At 40.3% G+C, this 20,576-nt stretch overlaps 3 protein-coding genes across 3 annotated transcripts; all 3 read left to right on the top strand.

Moving 5' to 3' along the window:
• The first annotated feature begins 93 nt into the window (after nucleotides 1-93).
• On the top strand, nucleotides 94-12,499 carry slain1a (SLAIN motif family, member 1a). The gene is made up of 9 exons (XM_078262286.1): nucleotides 94-740; nucleotides 2,456-2,592; nucleotides 5,295-5,402; nucleotides 6,807-6,917; nucleotides 7,127-7,276; nucleotides 8,765-9,109; nucleotides 10,035-10,223; nucleotides 10,389-10,722; nucleotides 11,613-12,499. The coding sequence occupies exons 1-9, from the start codon at nucleotides 289-291 to the stop codon at nucleotides 11,686-11,688; spliced, it is 1,902 nt and encodes a 633-aa protein (XP_078118412.1). The 5' UTR covers nucleotides 94-288; the 3' UTR covers nucleotides 11,689-12,499.
• Nucleotides 12,500-13,304: 805 nt separating this feature from the next.
• LOC144525845 (p53-induced death domain-containing protein 1) lies at nucleotides 13,305-14,116 on the top strand. The gene is made up of 3 exons (XM_078262909.1): nucleotides 13,305-13,325; nucleotides 13,453-13,616; nucleotides 13,882-14,116. The coding sequence occupies exons 1-3, from the start codon at nucleotides 13,305-13,307 to the stop codon at nucleotides 14,114-14,116; spliced, it is 420 nt and encodes a 139-aa protein (XP_078119035.1).
• Nucleotides 14,117-15,439: 1,323 nt separating this feature from the next.
• Nucleotides 15,440-18,137, top strand: kbtbd7 (kelch repeat and BTB (POZ) domain containing 7). Its single transcript, XM_078262272.1, has one exon. The coding sequence runs from the start codon at nucleotides 15,827-15,829 to the stop codon at nucleotides 17,696-17,698; it is 1,872 nt and encodes a 623-aa protein (XP_078118398.1). The 5' UTR covers nucleotides 15,440-15,826; the 3' UTR covers nucleotides 17,699-18,137.
• Nucleotides 18,138-20,576: the final 2,439 nt, after the last annotated feature.

Genomic DNA, 20,576 nt, shown 5'->3' with positions numbered 1-20,576 from the left:
ATAAGAAATACTTTCTCAGTGGTGTGATGGGAGAACTCCAAGCTGCGGACCAATGAGATTAAGGCTGTGAAAATCATCCCAGCAGCAGCAGCATCTGTGTGTGTGTGTGTGTGTGTGTGTGTGTGTGTGTGTGTGTGTGTGTGTGTGTGTGTGTGTGTGTGTGTGTGTGTGTGTGTGTGTGTATAGTAGCTTTAGACGGGGGGGAATCTGGACACCCTCTCTGAATTGAATAGGACCCTCTGCAGGCAGGCCGTGCTTTTCTTCCTCTCTCAATGTGCTTTTTACCAAATGGAAGCAGAGGTGTTGAACCCCCAGATGATGGCAGACGTCAATGGCAACAATAAAATCACCAACGCGGAGCTGGAGGTGATAAAGCTTCAGGAATTAGTCCGAAAATTGGAGAAGCAAAACGAACAATTGAGGACTAGAGCGAACGCTGTAAACAATTGCTCAATCGGCCCTCATCTCCAGACCTCGTTGTCGTGTCTGTACGGGGGAACAGCGTGTCCGAGTGACAATTTATCCAGTAAATATGGTATTTCAAGTCCGACACAGATGCATCTGTGTGCCCCCGCAGCCCAGTGTTCAACGGAGGAGCCGTTCGCGTATTTTCAGCCGAGCTCGGTGTCTCCTGACGCCGCTGGGGAGGATAGCGTCGCCGCTGGAGCGAAAACTGTTTTGGATGAGGTTGATATTTTGGACCTCAACACCGTGCTCCCATTTGGAAAGCCTGATAGCTGGTAACTACTCTGTTTATATCCACCACTGCAGCCATAGCCTGTGAATTTGCAGTGAAGGATCAGTGGTTGTGTTTCTCTGTCATAGATATCATCTTCTTCACAGGCCACAATCAACTAGCCATATGATTTTGTGACATAAGTATAATGCTACCCTGCCATGTATCCTCTTATTGATTACATTAGTGATTCCTCTCCTCTCCTAGACTTGCGGACACCGGCAAACAGAGACTTTTTACAGGAGGAAAAATAACAGAAATTGATTTGACACAGAGCTGTGGGTATCCCAGAATGCACTGTGCATGCAACATAGATGTCTTTTCGGGAAGACAGCACTGGGATGAAATTAAAAACAATGACCCCCTTTAGCCTGTGATCAAACAGCTCGGCTTTGTGTGTGTGTGTGTGGTTAGCCCCAGGCTGAACTACTTTGTATCTGCTGTATCGGCTGACTTAGGTAGCTCACACACATACATGCTGACTACTGAACCGTTTCCAGCTTAATGTACTGTAGGCCTATCTGATGTGATGATGTGGAAAATGTAGCACACAGATGTAGCACCAGCATATATCCTCACTTCATTTAACATAACTAATTGACCCTCAAGTCTGTGTAACACCATGGCCTAGTTGCCGAGGTGTGTAGGCGACACATCAATTTTTTTATTTTTTATTATTTATTTATTGTTAAGAATCTATCATTCCAGTGTAGTATATTCACACACACACACACACACACACACACACACACACACACACACACACACACACACCTATATATTTAATAGTATTGATGTATTTTACCATTTTGTCATTATAAGCAAAATTCAGAAGCAACTAGCTTGTTTTACCCTCTTTATTAAGTGGTCAGAAGCAGCTGCAAATGGAGATCCAGTTTCCAGGTTATAACTCCATTTCTTTAGTTTTTTGTCTCGCTGAGGTACCTAGGTATTTATAGGGCTGCAATGAACAGTTATTTTCAGTAGATTATTTTTTCGATTAATTGTTTGGTGTATAAATATCAGGAAATTGCCTATTATAATGCCAAGGTGGTATCCTCAAATACATTTTTTCATCCAGGACTACACAATTGTCAATTCACTGTCATTTATAACAAAGAAAAGCAGCAAATCCTTAATTTTTAGAAGCTGAAAGCAGAGAATAGTTGGTATTTTTAGTTAATAAATAACTAAAATGACTAATCGATTATCCGAATCGCTGATTAATCCTGTCTTGATTGTCTAATGTATTAATTGACTGATCGTTACAGTGCTTCATGTACCCACCCACAATGAGGAGAGATACTATCGCTCTGTGTCTCACTGTAACAGTCACGTACTCACATGCTATACAGCACTGCACCGAATGAAGCTGTCACTTGAATTTTTTATTATACACTGTTGGTTTAATGGGTTACTGTTGTTGCCAGTAAAATGGCAATTGCTCTTTTTGGAAAGGTTTACGGTGTATTGGGATTTGGATTTTATGAAAATCACTCCCTTTACACAGCCATGGGTTTACCTTTGCAACATAATGGGGTTTTTTTCAGCTGAGAAATACAGTATTGCCACTGTAAAACTCCTGTCCCTCCAGATCTCTAAGATATACAGTAAAGCTGCCTCCAGCTTATTTAACTTCAGTTCTTTCGGTACAGTAACACTGTGGGCTATGCTGTAAAGGTTTCAGGACTAAATTGTGGGTTGTGCTGTGTTTTGCAGGCTGTATGTAAGTCCCAAAGCCAAGCTCCAGGTTGAGAGTGTCCTCAGCCCTCTAAAGTGGTGCAGGCAGGTACTGGACCACCCAGGGCCTGAGGTGGAACTGGCTAAGATGACCCTCTGTCACAGACTGGACCAAGGTACCGTGCATTTACCAGTCAGATTAACGGCCTTCATCTGCGGCCACATCTGAACATCTGTCTCTCTGGCTACTGACATGTGATCATAAGCTGTGACACACTTCACCCACAAAATGTCTCCACGTGCAGAAGGATTTCAGCAGCAGTTTTTGAGCCGTGGGAGCATTTCTCTGCACCCAGCTCACTCGTTTCTAACCATTTAAATCACTCTCTTTAAATTCATGGGTTTTTAAGTACCTCAGCCAACTTCCCATAGGGTGATTATTTTCTGTGGTAGTTGGAAGGACTCCCATTTACACATACCAGTATCTCCAGAGAACAATTAAGATCCGTTAAAGGGATTTGCTAGTCTGCTGATATAAAACACACAATTCCATTTGTAGGAACTCATGCTGTGCTGTTGCATCGCATTACACCATGTTAAGTGGCAAACAGTGTAGAGAGGATTATAAAGCTGTAGTCAATCACCGGTACCATTACAATGCACCACCAACAAGTGGTTCAACATACACATATTCTCCATCATCGACTTTTTAAAGGAATGTTGAAGTAATAATAAAAAAATCTATTTTAAATTCAAATTAATTTTTTTTTTAAATATTAAAGGAATGTATTTTAGGAAAAATGCTTATTCACTTTCTTGCCGAGAGTTCGATGAAAAGAAACAGGTAGACAGCTAGCCTGGCAGGTAATCCGTGGAGCGTGCAGGAAGTCACTGCTTCCAGCCAATAAATAGTCCACATAACCCCCCCTCACAGCCAAAAATTGAGATATTAAAAAATATTACACTGATCTCTCTTGAGGAAATGGCTCCTACAAAGTATATTTACATGTACACTAGTGTGCTGGTTTTCAGTCTTGTCCTGGTTTTGATTATATTTAGAATATACTGGAACATGTACATGGAACATAGTAAAACCTGGTTATTTAGCTCCTTGTATACATGATTATAATATTACCCAGGGTGCTGATGCTTTGACTCATCCATCTGATCTGTCATTTTAGCTGGATTTTTCTTCTACATTGAATCATCAGTAATGGAGGACGAGAGTAAAGATACCGTATTTCCACTTTAATTTCCATTTCAGTATGTAGACTACTGTTACAAAATTTATCATCATATTTTGATGTTTTTCTGACTTAAAACCACATAACTCAAGCTGAGGATGCACCTACGCTCACAGCAGACCTGGATACGGTGTTTGTATGCCACAATACCCCGGTTTAATCATAATTATAATCATTTATACTTTATTAATGCTGCTGCTGGGGTTTTCTACAACAAGGATATGATGTTCATGTCTACTAACACATTACCAGGAATACGTCAAAAACCCTTCATAACCAGGATACTAGTGTGCTTCTAAATAACATTTGCTGCTTGACACAGTTTTTGAGATTTGGTGCTTTACAGTTTCTACAATCATGTATGGCCGGGAATATGGTTGCCATAGAAACCATGCTTACATTAACTGGGTTTTTTAAGCAGATTTGCTCAGCACTCGCCGTTCAAACAGCCTGTACAAGCGACTCTTGTACTGTTGGGTATATACAGTGTGTACATGCCTGTGTGTATGCTTTGATTTTAACATTTAAAAACGAGATCAATTATCCTCATATTGTGGATTTGTTATGTCCAAACTGTGATTCAGTAATGCAGATTTGTTAGTGTTTGTTTGGATGTTCAGTGTGTGTGTGTGTGTGTGTGTGTGTGTGTGTGTGTGTGTGTGTGGTTCAAGGTCCTCTTCTTTCTCTAAAAGCTGTATTCAGTGAAGGTTGGCTCTGTTCCTTTGGGTCATGAATACATCCTTGTCTCTAAGCTCCTAGCTGTTATGTGTGTAACTTGCTGTGAATGCTAGTTTTATCTAGTAGCAGTTGAGCCTAATTGTGTCAGGAATGCCAAATGCTCCAATCTCTCAGGTGTGTGCCTCTCTGACTCCCAATCAGTTGGGGTGGACTCAGTGTTTAGACATTGAACACACAATACATATCAGTCATGTCATTCCAAGCCAAATGTACCCATTGCTAGCAAGCATTGATTAGTGAAAAAGAAGAGAACCACTTTCTAATGAGGCATACTTTATTAAGAGTTGTAACTAATTGTTATTTATTAAGGCTTAATATATTATTATTAAGCCATTCATAAGGACAATATTTGAGCTGACAGACAAAGCATGGCAACCTAAAATCAATGGGTGTCAAGCTTTCCATATCAATGCTTTACTACTGAGCTATAAACTTAATTATTTATGTTTTAACTATTATTAAAGCCATAAGTTACACCTAATAAACCCTTAATTAAGTATATGTTATGACAGTGTTGTACCATGAAAATAGAGCAGTACTGTATAAATGTAACCTCCACAACCCAAGGTAGACCGTAGTATATCTAGTTCTGATTTTGGGAATGGGATGTAGCCTACATGCACAATCCCTGCTTATCCTAAAATCCCTCCAAAAATCTGTAGTTTAGCCCATTAAGCTGCGGGGGTAAGCTAAACCTCGTCTTACCGTATCAGCCTCTTCTGTCCAAGCCGTGACGTAATCATTTAAAACATCAATACTGATCTGTAAAAAGCTGATGAACATTTGGCCAGAGTTATAATTGATGTACTCTATGTGTGTGGGGTTGTTTGTGTATGTGTGTGTTACATGGTAAAGCAATCAGACTAACATGTCCTTCGCTAAAATCTTGTGTCCAGCTAAGCGATGGCGAGGAATCCGTCCATACAGCTGTATAGAGGGGCTCTCCACCCTGAGCTGCCCCGTCCTGCCTTACACTAAACCTGCTGCACTAACCGAGTCCCCAGGTAACACAAATATATACTGCACATGCATATAACTCCTGCTAACCACAAAAGAGTCATTCTAACACTCGATGAATTGATTAGTTGATTGACAGTGAACTGGTCAGTAACTATTTCATTCAGATCGATTGATCATTTGTCAAATGCCAAACATTATTATTTGTTGGTTTAATATTACTCGGACAGTAGTATTAAACTGTTATGTTTTGTTATGTTTCTTATCAACTTACTTGTAGCTCTGCTAGCATTGTGGCTCTAGGGATGGCAATGTCCATCTGTTGGTTGGTCCACCACAGTAGTCTTGACTGAAATATCTCCAAAATTATTAGACTTATTGCCATGAAGTTTTGTACGGACAAACATTGTTTTTTTCTTCCTCTGGAGCCACCAGCAGGCTGAACATGTAAAGTATCCCGTAAAATATCTCAACATCTACAGGATGGATTGGTACAAAATTTGGTACAGACAAACTAACATCATTCCCATCAGCCTCAGCTGTCCTTTGTGTTTAGTGCTAATTTGCAAATATTATGCTAAGATGCTTGCTAAGATGGTGAGAATAGTAAACATTACTTGTTAAATATCAGCATTTTACCTTGTCATTGTGAGCATGTTAGCATGCTGATATCAGCATTTAGCTCAAAGCACTGCTGTGCCTAAATACAGCCTCACAGGGTGGCTAGTATGGCTTTTGACTCTTGTTAATTTTTATTTAATCAGGGTAGTTTCACGGAGTGCTGTCTTTTTTTGGAACGCTCTTCTCCACATTCACTCAGTTACACATTGAAACTGCTCAGTAAAACCAGAGTCTGATCTGTTTGGCCTCTGAACAGTACTGTTTTTGTATTTTCCCCACCCAGTTTTATCCTGCCAGATTGAGGGCTCAAGCACACTTTTCAAACCTCCAGGCCACTGCTGCCCAAAAATCTAACAACATAACAAAATAGCAAATAACAAAATAACAGAAATGTTCACAGAGAGTGCAAATGAAGGCTAATTATCTTATATTTTGGCCTAAAATAATGATTTTCATTGCTCAAATTAAAAAACGACTCTTTCATTTAACCTTGTAGTCATCTCTACATTTCAAATCCAAAGTAATAAGAACATAGAGCCAAAAGCATGTGTTGCTTCCAAAATACTTTTTCGAGTTCACTGTATAAACATAACCCAGATTCTTAAACAACCTGTTACTTGCAGTTTACAATCAGATTACAGCAGATTCCATGGAAAAGATTATCAGTTTCATAGCCTTGGACAGGCAAACCCCAGAAAAAAAAAAAAACTTCTTCCTGTGCTACATCATTTCTAATAACACAAATGTGACTGAGTTCAGGTTGAGCTTTGATTTACGTGCTAAGGCTCAGTGATTGAATCTCTCTTTTTCTGTGTTTCTCTCCTTCCAAGCTCCATTGCCATCACCTGCTCAGTCTTTTCTCCAGCCGACTCTCCCACTCAGGGCCAGTTGCAGCCGCAGTGACCGAACGCCCACCTTCCTATCAAACACTACTCTCCACAGTAAGACCTCACTAACAATATGTCTTCTCTGTTCTGTCATTCATGTCCGCAGTTTCATCTGTTGTGATGATTACAAACACGTAAACGTCTGTATGTAATCTGTTATGGAAACATCATCTCTTTGTGTTGTTAAGTGCCTGTATCACATGCATGTCCTTGAAACTAATCGAGTGAAATGTATAGATGTGGCTCTCTTGTGCGTGTTCTAGACATGGGTCGCCGACATGCAGCAATCAGCCCCCAGTCTTCCGTGGACAGTGAGGTTGGTGTGACAGAGCTGGAGGATGACTCCATCTCTATGGGCTACAAACTGCAGGACATGACAGACGTGGAGGTCATGGCACGACTTCAGGAGGAGAGTGAGTCGACTCGTAATGTCTTGCAGGCGATACAGGGGGTAAACTACAGCTACAGAAAACAAAATATACCCTTGATTAAAAAGGACCTGAAGTTTGAAGTATGAATGTTGCTTTGAAAACTAATATATCAAAGTGCTGAGCGCCAGGCCTCTTTTATAGTTGGCATTCCTAATATTAACCACCTCCATAACAGTGTTTGTAATTGTCAGTGTTGTGACCAAGTCATCTTTGCTCAAGTCCCAAATAAGTCACAAGTAATTTGGTCCAAGTCTCAAGCAAGTCTTAAGTTATTTCTTTAGGGGCAAGTCAAGTTATGTCAAGTCAAGTTGAGTCCTTAGTTAAGGCAAGTCAAGTTCCAAATCAAGTTACTTTTATTACACCCAAGATAAAGCACTCTTAACTGTAGTATCCGGTCTTTATAAAGAGAAAAGACAAGGTAGGGGTAAGTGGTCTTTTTTGCTGCTACGTGTTGCCATAGCAAGGAGATTTACTGACAGCCAGTCATCAAATCATGACAAGCACATACCGGGAAGCTTTTGTGAGTCATCCAATCATGATTCACCGTTTGTGCTGCTGCCGCTGCATTGCATACTTGATAGTTGGCTCAGTGGGTAGAGCAGGTGCACATATACTTGGAGGTTTATGCCTCGACGCAGAGGCCAGGGTTTGAATCCGACCTGTGATGATTTCCTGCATGTCTTCCCCCTTCTCTCTCTTTCCCCTTTCTCACCTAGCTGTCCTGTCAAATAAAGGCGGAAAAGCCCAAAAAATAATCTTTAAAAAAGAAACGTGACAACATAAATTATATTATTTTATATTTAACAGCTAACATTCAAACTTATGAATACATGCAAGTCATCCGAGTCATCTTGACTCAAGTCAAGTCAACTCTTGAGCCATTAACTTACAAGTCCAAGTCGAGTCTCAAGTCATTTATTGTTTTGTTAAGTCAAGTCGCAAGTCATCAAAACGGTGACTCAAGTCATCTCGAGTCGAAGTCACCAAGTCTCAAGTCCACATCTCCGGTAATTGGGGTTTAGAACTTCAGACTTTAAGTCCTTTTCCAGGAGGTGTTTATTAAATGATTGCCTCTTGATGGAAATGACTGTATTATTTTGTACTTCTTTTGTGTATTTATACTTTTCTCTATACGTTTTTGTGTCCTAAGTCCTAAGATAATACAAGTGAATGGCATATTATAAAACACTGATGCAAAGCCTTCTGGAGAGACAAAAAAATAGATTTCTATGTTACGTTTCTGTTGTATTGCTGAAACTAAGATACATGTTTGACCTCTGAACAGGTGAACTTGAGTTGACAGTATTATCTTGATGTGTGTTGTCGAATTATGGAGATTTCAGAAGAAACGTATCCGTCTGGTCTACCGATTCATTAACTGAATAATGGATGAGGGAATGTATCACCATATGAGTTTCAGGTTCATGTTTTCCACAGATAAAAGCTTTAAATGAATCCGTCACCCTGTAGGTCTCCGACAGGACTACGCCTCTACCTCACACACCGCCACAGCCAGCCGTCGCAGCTCCAGCTTCTCCTTGCACTCCCTCAGGCGCAGTGACATGGATCTGGAGGAGGAGGATGAGGATGAGGATGAGGACGAGGGGTACGACCAGCTCCCTCCTCCGCAGCCTCGACTGTTCCGCACAGGGTCTATGCAGCGGGGCGGCCTGCCCCATTCTCACACCTTCTCCAGTATCAGAGACTGCAGACGCAGCTCAATCACACCTCAGTTTTCACTCAGTGGACTCTCCCAATACTCTGGACCCTCCAGCCTGACCACAGAAACCCACACAGGATACAGGAATAGCACAGGTGAGTGTTGAATCACTTCCTTGTCCTCTTGCAGTTATACAATCACTAAATATCCTAAATAATGATGTGACTTCATGGGTTTAGATTTTATTTTATTTTTTCAGTGAAATTGATATAAATGTCCAAATTCAGACTGAAAGCATCTTGACAGAATGACCCGCTTTCCAGACGTCCCTAATTTCTGACCAGACAATTTCTGTGTGTGCCAAGAAGGATTTAAAGAGTGCTCTTGGTTACAGGATTTATTTAAGCATCCTCAATTAGGGTCAGTGTGTCAGTGTACTCTGTTCTATCAATTGCATGACTGACTGATGTAGTCTAAAACAGACATTTGACTGTCATAATGAAGAGCATATATTTGAAATCTTCTCCCTATTAGGACTTTCACATGCTATGCATTTTTTATGTAATTAAGGCAAATGGAATAGGACAGATAGTTTTGGAAAATTAGGGAAATATGGTTTGCTTTCTTGTAGAGAGTTAGATGACAAGATTGATATCACTCTCATGTCTGTACAGTAAATATGAAGCTACCGCAAGCAGCCAGTTAACTTAGCTTATCTTAGCTTAAAGACTGGAAACAGAGGGAAACAGAGGGAAAAAGAGGGAAAAAGCTAGTCTGGCGATGTCCAAAGGTAACTCAATCCGCATACCAGCACCTCCAAATCTAACTAATTAACACGTTATATCTTTGTTTAATAATTGGTACAAAAACCAAATTGTAAAAAAAAAAAAAAAAAGGCAAGTTGTTGTTTCACATGAGGTTACGTGCAGAATTGTTTCATGGCCGGCAGCAGTGACTTGTGTACTTCCCAAAATGTCTACTATTCCTTTAATGTTGGAAATGTGAGTGAAAAACCTTCAAGGCTCCAAATGGAGTCGACACCTATAATACCTGATCTGGTTTGTTGATATGGTTGCATAGACAAGCTACGGAGAAGCATGCCCAACCTAATCCGAGCTCCCAGCATGCCCAGTGTTCCCAGCATTCCATGCCTGGCTTCCCCTGTCAACCCACCCTCCCATGGCCCCTCCTCTTTGCCAACAATATCCTCCCTCCGGAGCAGCCAGAGCTTTGACTCCTCCAGTGGGCTTGCACGACTCCAGTCCGCCAGTAAGACTCTTTTCTTCTAGGCTATGAATAAATCAGCCGTACACAGCTCATTTTTATTCATGAGTGAATGTTGAGCACTGTTTTCTGAAGGCATGGCAATTTCAAATGCCGTAATTGCAATTCTGTCACTTACTTTCAACTAACTGCGTTCTTGCTGTGTTTTAGTTCCCTCCCCAGGCCAGCTCACTCAGCGAGTCCAGAGCGTGGGAAACTTCCCTACCACTCCCCGACACCCACTAAAAGCCACAGCCTACGTTAGCCCCACAGTGCAGCAGGGCCCCACCTCCAGCTCCCTGTCGACCTCCATCAGTCTACACTCCATCCCCAGCAGTGCCGCACTGCCTCAGCCCCTCAAACCGAGCAGCAGTTTGGTAGCGCAGCCCCTAAAAGCTAGCGCCAACCAACCGGCTGTCACTCGCAGCTCCCTTCCTCGCCCAGCCTCCTTTGTAGGAACAAGTGGAGTTCCACGTGCAAGCAAAATCGCCCAACCCACACGCAGGTAAGGGCAGATAGACTAACTAGTAACTAACTTACTAACTAGTAAGTGAGTTTAATGTGACTGTGTCCATGTGTTTGACATCTCATCTCAGTCTATGCTGTAAAACTTGTAAAGCATTATATGTTTTGAAACTGGGTTCTAAGCTGTGTCCCAAATCCATATACAAAGTGACAAGTGTTCTCAAAATAGTCAGTATGAGTACTAAAAAAAACTTGATTTCTGCGTGTACTGTTCTCCCAGCTGATGTTGTCGTGAAACAGCTCCAGGAACACCTTATGGGGAAAAAAATGAATACAAATAAAACAATAATAGTTGTTAGAATATCATTTTGCTGTGTCTTTGTTCATTTTAAGTTACATTCTAAAGTTGCAGTTTGATTTATGTCAGACTGTTCTGCATATTGAATGAAAAGGGTTAAATATGTTCAATGATAATTTCATGTATACTAACAGCAAAAACAATATACTATAACGATTAATATATTGTATATTCTGTATTATTAGTAAATTAATCAATGAATTGATTGAAAGAAAACTAATCAGAAATCTGCTTTTGTTGGTCTTACATTATAGTAAATTTTATATTTTGGGGCTTTGAGCTGTTGGTCTTTACCAACAAGACATGTAATGATGTCATCTTGTGCTCTAGGATATTGAGATGGACCTTTTTCATTGTTTTCTAATGTTTTATAGACCAAACTTTATATATGTAGTATGGAATTGGGACACAGCGCAGGTGTTTATACATTTACACTGATTGTCCTGAAGGGAGGTGCTATAGTTAAATTTTGAAAGGCACGCTAAATCAGTTTGTTTATGATGAATGAGGGGTTGATGCATCTTTTTATTCAGTTAATGAATTTAGGTATTTAATCAACTTTCTGTCTACAGTTTGCTGACTCCTCCAAAGAGTGTGGCTGCCCTGAGTGCCCTGAGGGATGGCAGCTGGAAAGATGGCTGCTACTGAACCCAAATGAAGTTCAAGAGGTTCACAGGGTAAGGCTGCATGGGACCCAACTGACTTAAATGTTGCTGTCAGGAGGGCCCAGTCTTGGGCTGTGACCCAAGAGAGAGTGACTGTTAACATTTCTAAAGTGCACTACTCTTCACTGAAGAACAAAGTAGAGACTGAGAACAGTATGGGTCCAGCAGGCTGGATCTTCACATTACTACCTGTTGAAACACAGACTGACACACTATGAAACAACCTGGCAATATTCAAATAATCAGTTGTTAAATGTGAACTGGATCTTCTTTGATATGTGTTTTTATTTTATTTGTCATTGTAGATAGTTAAGGCTTTCATTCAACAGAATGAAAATGTCTCTCCAGTTTAAAGCTTAGGAAAAGAAATAGTCCACGCTTTTGCACATGCTTTTAATGATTTGACTAATTTTGCAATTATTGATTTTCGTCAGACTGCGGTGTCAGATATGAAGTTGAACCTGGATTTTTACGTCCTGTGCCTGTTAAAAAGTAGTGTAATCCATGTAATATTTATTGGCTGGACCTTGCAGCACTTTCACTATCAGAATTATGATTAACGCATTAAAGTAAATTATTTGCTTTGTTTCTTAAGTAAAGTATGACATTCGTTAAAGTAAGAGCACACACATGACTACCTTTTCTTTTCCTTATTGTTTAGATAAGAGCTGAGATTTGTAATGTTCTTTGATAAACATAATCGCTGCAATGATATTGCACAAAGAGCCCTAATGCTTTTTATGGATGACAAGACTTTAAAAAGGAGGTGAATTTTTAAAGTGAATAAAAGCCTTTCAAAATATTTGTGTCTGTCTTGAATATAGTTAGTTCACATGGTGGTTTAAATGATCAACTGCAGATGGCATTTGTTACTCCAATAATAGTAATTTGTCAGTAATGTGCTTTTTGAGTAAGGGAGTTACTTATGTATTTGCTTATTTAAAAGGAACAATTGATGGTTAAAAAAGAATTCCTGTAAATTTGCAGAAATAAGCTAAACTTGAACTTTGGTCACCAGTTTCTCTTAACAGTAACTTAATGAGGCAAGATGCTCAATTGAAAATACATATATCCTAAGGCAACTAACTTTTAGCCCCGCATGCAATTTAGAAGTTAAAGACCATTCACTCTAATTGTCCAAGGTTGTAAAATATTTAAGGTAGTGGTGAAGCGCCTTGAGCAAACAGCATTTCAGTTACTGATAAGCCATATTGAGTTCTCTAAAATCTAATGATGAGGATTCTAATTGTAGCACTTTACACTTGTTTACCTGGTAGCAGGTGAGAGTGGTTTAATTTTGTTAGCTCCACAAGGGACCCTGGAGCTAAAGTGACTAATGTTTAACAGAGTAGTGTGTTGTTGATGATGAATCTCCCCAGTAACAGTGCAGCCACACTCATTTTGGCATACTGTACTTTAGGGTGAGGGAATAAAATCTCTGCTGCTATTTAGAATTTGGGACAGTAAATGTATGTTTATTATATAGTAATCGATACTTGTGCATACCAATTCTGTTAAATTGTAACTTTGTTAAATTCTGTTTATGAAGACAATTACTTAGAGTGTGACTGTACTACTGATCTGTTGGAATTTGAGATAATGCCAAACAAAGCCCAAGAGGTATGTGTAATCTGTTTTTATTTTCAATGTGTCTTATATTAGCATAGCTATTTCATTGACACCTTAATTTAAATACATTTACTGTATCTTTAGGTTATTTTGCATGTTTTGTTTTCTGTTTTTTTAGGATGCTGTAATTAACTTGAAGACACTGCAGGAGATTTCCAGTCAGCTTGGTTTTGAGTGGACAGTTTTGGCATATGAACTTGGCTTCAACAGAACCGAGATAAGGCGGTTCCACACCAGATCTACAGAGAAGAGTATCCAGGCTAGGACCATGTTGGAAAGCTGGTACAGTGTCCTTGTGCAGAGACTGTATATTTATGTGTCATTCTACCTACGTAGTATTTCTGCATGGTGGATACAGGGGTGTTTCCTGAGTTAACATCATATAAGGATATCATGTACCTGTTTCAAATCAACAAGAATTGATCATTTGAAACAATTACATTCTTTATAGTTTCAAATAGTTTCATTACATCCCACGCATCTTTGACTTTCTTCTTTTCCCTTCCTTAATCTCAATTATTTCTCAGATGTCCATCTATATTCACAGGTATGAGAAGTCATGGGACAAGCCCAATAAGACTAAGGTGCTGCAGGATGGACTGGAGCGAGTAGGCAGACGGGATCTGGCTGAGAGACTACGCTGCCTCCACTGGGGCCACCAGAAGCTGAGCCAAAGGGTTGAGCTGCCTTCTGCCTTTCCTTACCTCATCACAGTCCACAAGACCATCCACAACCAAGATGCACTACGCAGGATCAACGACCTCAACCGTCGATACAAATAAAAGCTGGGAGAAAATGCACATGTGGTTACGTCCATATTTTTTATTTTACGAGCATATAGTAGGATATACTGCACACTGTAAGTAATCTCAAAAAAATGTACTGAAATAATCAAAATTATTGTTGATTAAATTAATCAACTATTCACTTAAATAACAGGGCACATACGGTTGTGGTTAGCTTGGTTCAAGAAGTCCACATTACAGAATCTGTATGTGCCATGAACATGTATACAGAAAGAAATATATACATAGGGCAACAATAAACAAACAAAAAAGATAGATAAATATATAAACATACAGCTTTATGAAAAAAGATAAGTAGATATTAACAGCAGTGGACAACAAACAATATCTATATGCAAGTCAACTGTTACTGTAAACTGTAGACTATAAGGTTGTGGTATGGTTGCCAAGTTTTGGTATTACAGGGTTTGTTTGCAGGAATTGTGTTCAGACATCAGAGTATGATGGCATGTGTCCTTGTGTTTGGTTGTTTCGGTGTACAGTGCTCTGTAATGTCTACCAGAGGGGAGAAGCTGAAATAAGTTTTGGCTACAGAATAAAATGAATAGAAATAGCCTATTGCAGATATGGTGGTGGTATCGGACTTGAATATTAATTGCAAATGAGTTTAACTCATCTTTTTAGTCACAGGAACAATAGGCATTAAAAGGACATGATGCAGGGTTATGTATTGGACTATTCCTTGACCGGGAAAATTAACTTCCTGGGACCCGTAAATACACAGTGTCTTTCTACACATCCCTTACAGATGAAACAAACAAGATATACCATGTTAATTAGTGAGCATTATAATAATAATAACCAATTTGAAATTTATAATACATCCTATGCTTACCAAATGAAAGTAAATGCATTTGATTTGGACTAAATAGTTCAAAGTTAATATTGGCATTCATGGTCCTTCATACATCATTTTGAATCAATCATGGATGATGTATAATTGTCAGTACCATCGGGTACTGACAATAATGGAATCAATCCCGATCAATCAAACAACTTGACCCACTTGACACAAACCAATCAGAGAGGCGAAGCCTTTCCTAGCAAGGTTGTGTGAGCCAGAGCGGAAGCCAGGTAAGATTGCCTTCAAAGTAAGAGATTTCATATTTTCCACTCTGGGTTAAAAATACTAAGTTATGTAGTGAAAGGTGGTAAACGTGAGGCCTGGTATCAGAATCATTCGGTAACATACCGAATTGTATATGGAGTAAAAACAAAGAAAATTCGCTCAACACTTGTACATCAAATGGGGTTTTATTTTGGCAACTTCTCCCGGAAAATGTAGTTCCGACCCCCCGGAACAAGAGAACCGTTTGACATTTTTAGAGAGCTCTGACACTCAAAACAGATATCAGCAAATTCAGCATTGATCAGAAAAATTTAAGAAAAATGTACACTACTGTCACAGCGACTCTCGGGGTATAATTTGTGGGTTTAAACGCGACATTATGATCAGTTGGAGGCCGAGAACTGTTGGCTTTGAGACACACGGCCGACCGTTCAGCTGGTAATGCAACTTAACGTTATTTTTCACAGCATGTTTGTATTTTCTTTTTTTATAAACGGATGTGTCATTATCAGCGTACAGACCCTTTTGCGTTATTGACTATGCCAACCGCATGACAGCGTGTTTAATTGACACCCTCGCCGACCTAAAATAGCATATTGCTCACTGAGTTTGCAGCAATGGCTTCGGCGCTGAGTTGCTTCAGTGGTCCCGAGGTGTTGGAGGACGTGAATCACGCTCGGGGTTTGATGGACGAGTTGAAATTACTGTACAACTGCCGGCTGCTCGGGGACGTAACTATCGGAGTTGAGTGGGAAGAGGAGTCACTGGAGCACAGCGGGGAGTCAGCCAGAGGTGACGTTGACCAACTTTTCCTGTGTAGTCGCAACGTCCTCGCCGCTGCCAGCCCTTACTTCAAAAGCATGTTCACCGGGGGTTTAAATGAGAGCATGCAGCAGAGAGTGGTCATCCGCGGGGTGGACTTTGAGTCCATGTCTGTTATCATCGACTATTGTTACACTGGCAGGGTGACCATCACGGAGAGCAACGTCCAGAGGCTGTACGCAGCGGCCAATATGCTCCAGCTTGAGTACATCAGGAAAGCATGCTCCAGTTTCATGACAAGGAGGCTGGACCTCTCAAACTGTGTGGGGATACTGAAATTTGCAGACACATATGACAACCCTGAATTGAAGGAGAATGCTCAAGCTTTCATAGCCAGGAACTTCAGCCAGGTGTGTATTGGAGAGGAGCTTTGTGAGCTGGATTTGATGCAGCTGAAGGAGATGTTGTCTCTGGACACTTTGGATGTGGACTGTGAAAGGAAGGTATGCTCAGCTGCTTTGCAGTGGATAGAGGCGAATGCACCACAGAAAAGGGAGGATGCACTACAGGCACTGAAGTGTGTGCGCTGGAACTTGTTTACAGAGAAGGACAAGTGTTACCTTGAGGGCCTTATGGCAAGGCCTTTAATTGAGAAGTACCTTGCATCTTTTTTTAACAGGTCTGCAGAGGATGGCTGTGGAATGTCTGCAACTCTGGACATACCAAAACACAGAATAGGTGTAAGTGCAAAAGAAATGATTCTCTTCTTCGGCCTACCTAATGACAACATAATGTGCTGTGACCCTTACTCAGAGGACTTGTATTTCATGGCTCCTCCTTTAGAAGACCTCAGCAGTCAGGATTACAAACGTTCCACCATGGAGTCTTTAATCGCCTGTGCCACACCTGAAAACAACTTGTACCTAGCCTCCCACCTCTCTAAACATTTCTGGCTGTACAACCCTGTGCTCAACAGTTGGCAGGAGTTGGCAGAGAGACCACTGGGGAGGATGCACTCTGGGATGGGCTACCTCAACGGTCATGTGTACCTTTTGGGAGGAAGAAATCCAGTGACGGATGCCAGACTTAAGGAGGTGGAGTGTTACAGTGTCCAGAGGAACCAGTGGACATTTGTGGCTCCTTTGCCTCATTCTTTGGGTAAAATGCAGGTGGTGGCACTAAATGACCACCTGTATGTGGTGAACAAAAGGAGAATGCTTTGCTATGATCCCAAAAGGAACCGCTGGCGCCACTGTGGGTCACTGAGAAGGGACAAGCTTCACAAGGCCTGCGTGTATCAGGACCAGATCATCTGTGTGTGTGACATCCCTGTGGTGAAAGCCTACAGCCCCACCAGGGGAGAGTGGAAGAGGTTGGGTGACATTCCCATTGACAGCCGTGCTCTAAATTACCAGGTGATCCAGCACAACAACAAGCTGCTCCTCCTCACCCAGACTTTATTGCAGCACAACAAAAACAGGGTCCTCATCCATGAATACGACCCAGCCAGGGACACATGGAAGAACATCATGGCAGTGTATGTGTCCACCCTGGGGCCTGTGTGTGTTTCAACACGCGTGTACCCGGCATGCCTTGGCTCTGCCCACAGCTTCTCTACAGAGGAGGATGACGACAGTGGCTCCAGTGCCGACTGGGACTTTGATGGGTTGACAGACGCAGACTCTGACTCGGGCAGCTCTAGCTCTTTCTCAGACGAGAACTGGTAGTGAAGTGTGTTACTGTGTCAAAGAAAGGTTTAACTTATTTATAATTGAGTGGATTTTTAGTACATGGTTCTGTGTGTCAGGAGAGATCACAGTTCCATTTAGTATTTAAGCCAGCCATTTACAGTGGAAGCACAAGCCCATCAAAATATTTACATGGACGCCTTTCTTTTCACCTGTCTGGCTAATTTACTGAAGGAGAGAAGAAACTAAGCACAGTTGGTTTCAGAAATGCTAAAAGATAAGGGCTTTGCTGCTTAATTTGTATCATGTGCTGCCAGCATGAAGGACAGTATGATGTAGAGTCTTGTTTACACAAAAACAAGACAAAGACATGATCGAACTATAGCTGTTCAACAACAATTTCATACTTTAAAGTCATACTTTAGCCCTTTTTATAAGGGCAGCTAAATGAAGGTTACGCCAGAGATGTAGTATTACACTTTTTAAATATAAAATTGGGGGAACTGGCAAGACAGATTAAAACAAAAAAATGTCAAAGTGAAGCAGCAGAGGCTGTTATATCCTGACATTTTGTCTTTAAAGTCATCCTACGCTATAATGCAGTGGTTTCCAAACTGAGCCTTTGCAGGGTAGATGCACAAGACCAGAGGAAAAAATCTGAAGTTTACATTTTCATTGCGGAGACATTTTAACTTGTCAAACACAGGCGTTACTAATAAGATAACTAATTGCTGGACGGTCGTTCCAGCAATTAGTGCTCTGATGCTGCCAAGGCTCATTAAGCAAACGCATCAGTCAAATACAAAATACAAAAGCCAAATATCTTGCTCTTGAGTTAACTGTCAATAAAGCAAGAGTGTCTTTTTCGTGTGTAACACCCCTGTTAGCTACTTTCTTTTCAGTTTCTTAAGGGGTGTATGGCAAAAAAAACAAAAATGTTTGGGGACCACTGCCATATTGCAAATTGCAAATTTCTTTATACTTGGTAATTTTCTTCCAGAACTATAAACACTAACTAAATATTACCCCCCCGTGACTAGTAAATTGGCTTTGATGTGTTAATGATTTGATGTGAGGGCACCTTTTAATGCTCTTGGCTTTTGTTGTTATATAAAGACACGTTTGTGACAGAAATTTAACTTTTATTTAGCTTGAATAAATGAGCACACCTGCTCTACTATGAGCAGCAACTATGATTGGTGTAAAATCATGACTGATTTTTGGGACATTGGGCAGCTCAAGTGCCTCATGTTTATGACTTCAAACACAACTGGGCATTTACAGGGCTTTAACATTTTCTGTACTGTTTCTGTTGTTGGATGCACATCAAGACTACACACACACACACACACACACACACACACACCTGGTGTTGTGAAAAATACTGTATGAAATGTAGAAGCCAATGTACTGTACGCTCACTCAGGTTTAGGCTTCAGCGAAAGCCTGTATGCCATGATTAACTTTTTTTCTGAGATGCAGTAAAATTGATGATTTTGGTGACAAATTATACATCTTATCAAATTTATTTGAAACTATTGTACGGCGTTAATGTATGTGTTTTTCTTATCTATGATTTTTAACTTAACATATATGTTACAATCACGGATCAAAAATTATTTTACAATGTTTTGAACTGGGCTGCACGATATGAGGAAAATATGCGATAATGTTGAATATCGTGATAACATTACTCGTGATACATAAACGGATATTAAAATGTACTCAGTTCTGCTGCTTTCAGTATTCTTCTACACTACAACAAATTGCTTTGTTGTATTTAAAACAAATACAAGGAAATCCTTTTTCAACATTCTTTTATGGACAAATTGAACATTATATTGAATATAAAATGCACCACTAAAAAAGAGTGACAGTTACATTTTAAAGTGCAGTTTTCTACTGATATTTTCTTTCAACTAACACTATTGCGATATGTTGCAGTCTTTCACGATGTGTATATTGCGCCAGTTGATATTGCGATGACGATTTAAAAACAAAGAAAAAAAAAAACATATTGTGCAGCCCTAGTTTTGAATATTGTTTGGTCCTGATGAGTTGTTGTAATTTGAGGACATTCTGTCTACATGTAGTGAAACTGTTGCAAAGCCATCGTCCTCCCCAACCACCCCATACACTGTTACCAGTTTATTAGCTGTGAACACAGAAGGGTCTACTCTCATTGATATAAATGCTGTAGACAAACGCCTCTCAGTATATAGGCGAATGCAATATCACAAGTTACAGCCTCCAAAATGAACATACAGTTGAATCAACACCTCTGTAACACTGAACATTATATCCTTCATGAAGGTAGGATTAATTACAGGGCTGTTGTTTGAGGCTGTATTAGTTTCCACTAGTTGTTGGTCTGATTTATAAAGATGTTTTGGTGTATGTGTCAAATAAACATGTGTCTGATGCAGAAGAGCATTTGTGTGTATTTTTTTTTCTCTCCAAAACTTTATTCAACAAGTGTAACACATGAAGTACAAACTTACACAATACAAGTATTGTAAACAAGTATTTATGTTGCTGCTTCATCTTGAAACTGAAGGTTACAGTGGGATTAGTCTGGCACTGCCAGACCTAGCTCCACAGGGTTTTGAAGTAAGGTCTGGCACATAGACTGTCTGGCTGGCTACAACACGGATACATTCTAGGATAGGAGAAAAAAAACAAACACTCTTGGTTGTTTGCATTTCTTTAAACCAATCGCAATCATCTTTGGCGACGTTAAGCTCTGGACGCAGCGACGGTCGCTCTGCAAAATAGTCTCGGGAAGGAACTTGTTTTGGTGGAACATTTGCACCCCGCTAATGAAAACACCACATATAATAATAAAGTTAACTGTTGAAAAAAATACAGTAACATGTTCTATTTAAAATTACTATATACATGGCTAAACGTAATTTGC

This window comes from Sander vitreus, chromosome 11, assembly GCF_031162955.1.
Source record: "Sander vitreus isolate 19-12246 chromosome 11, sanVit1, whole genome shotgun sequence".
NCBI classification, from domain to species: Eukaryota; Metazoa; Chordata; class Actinopteri; order Perciformes; family Percidae; genus Sander; species Sander vitreus.
Note: the sequence above shows the minus strand (reverse complement) of the source record. Positions and strands in the feature narration are given on the sequence as shown.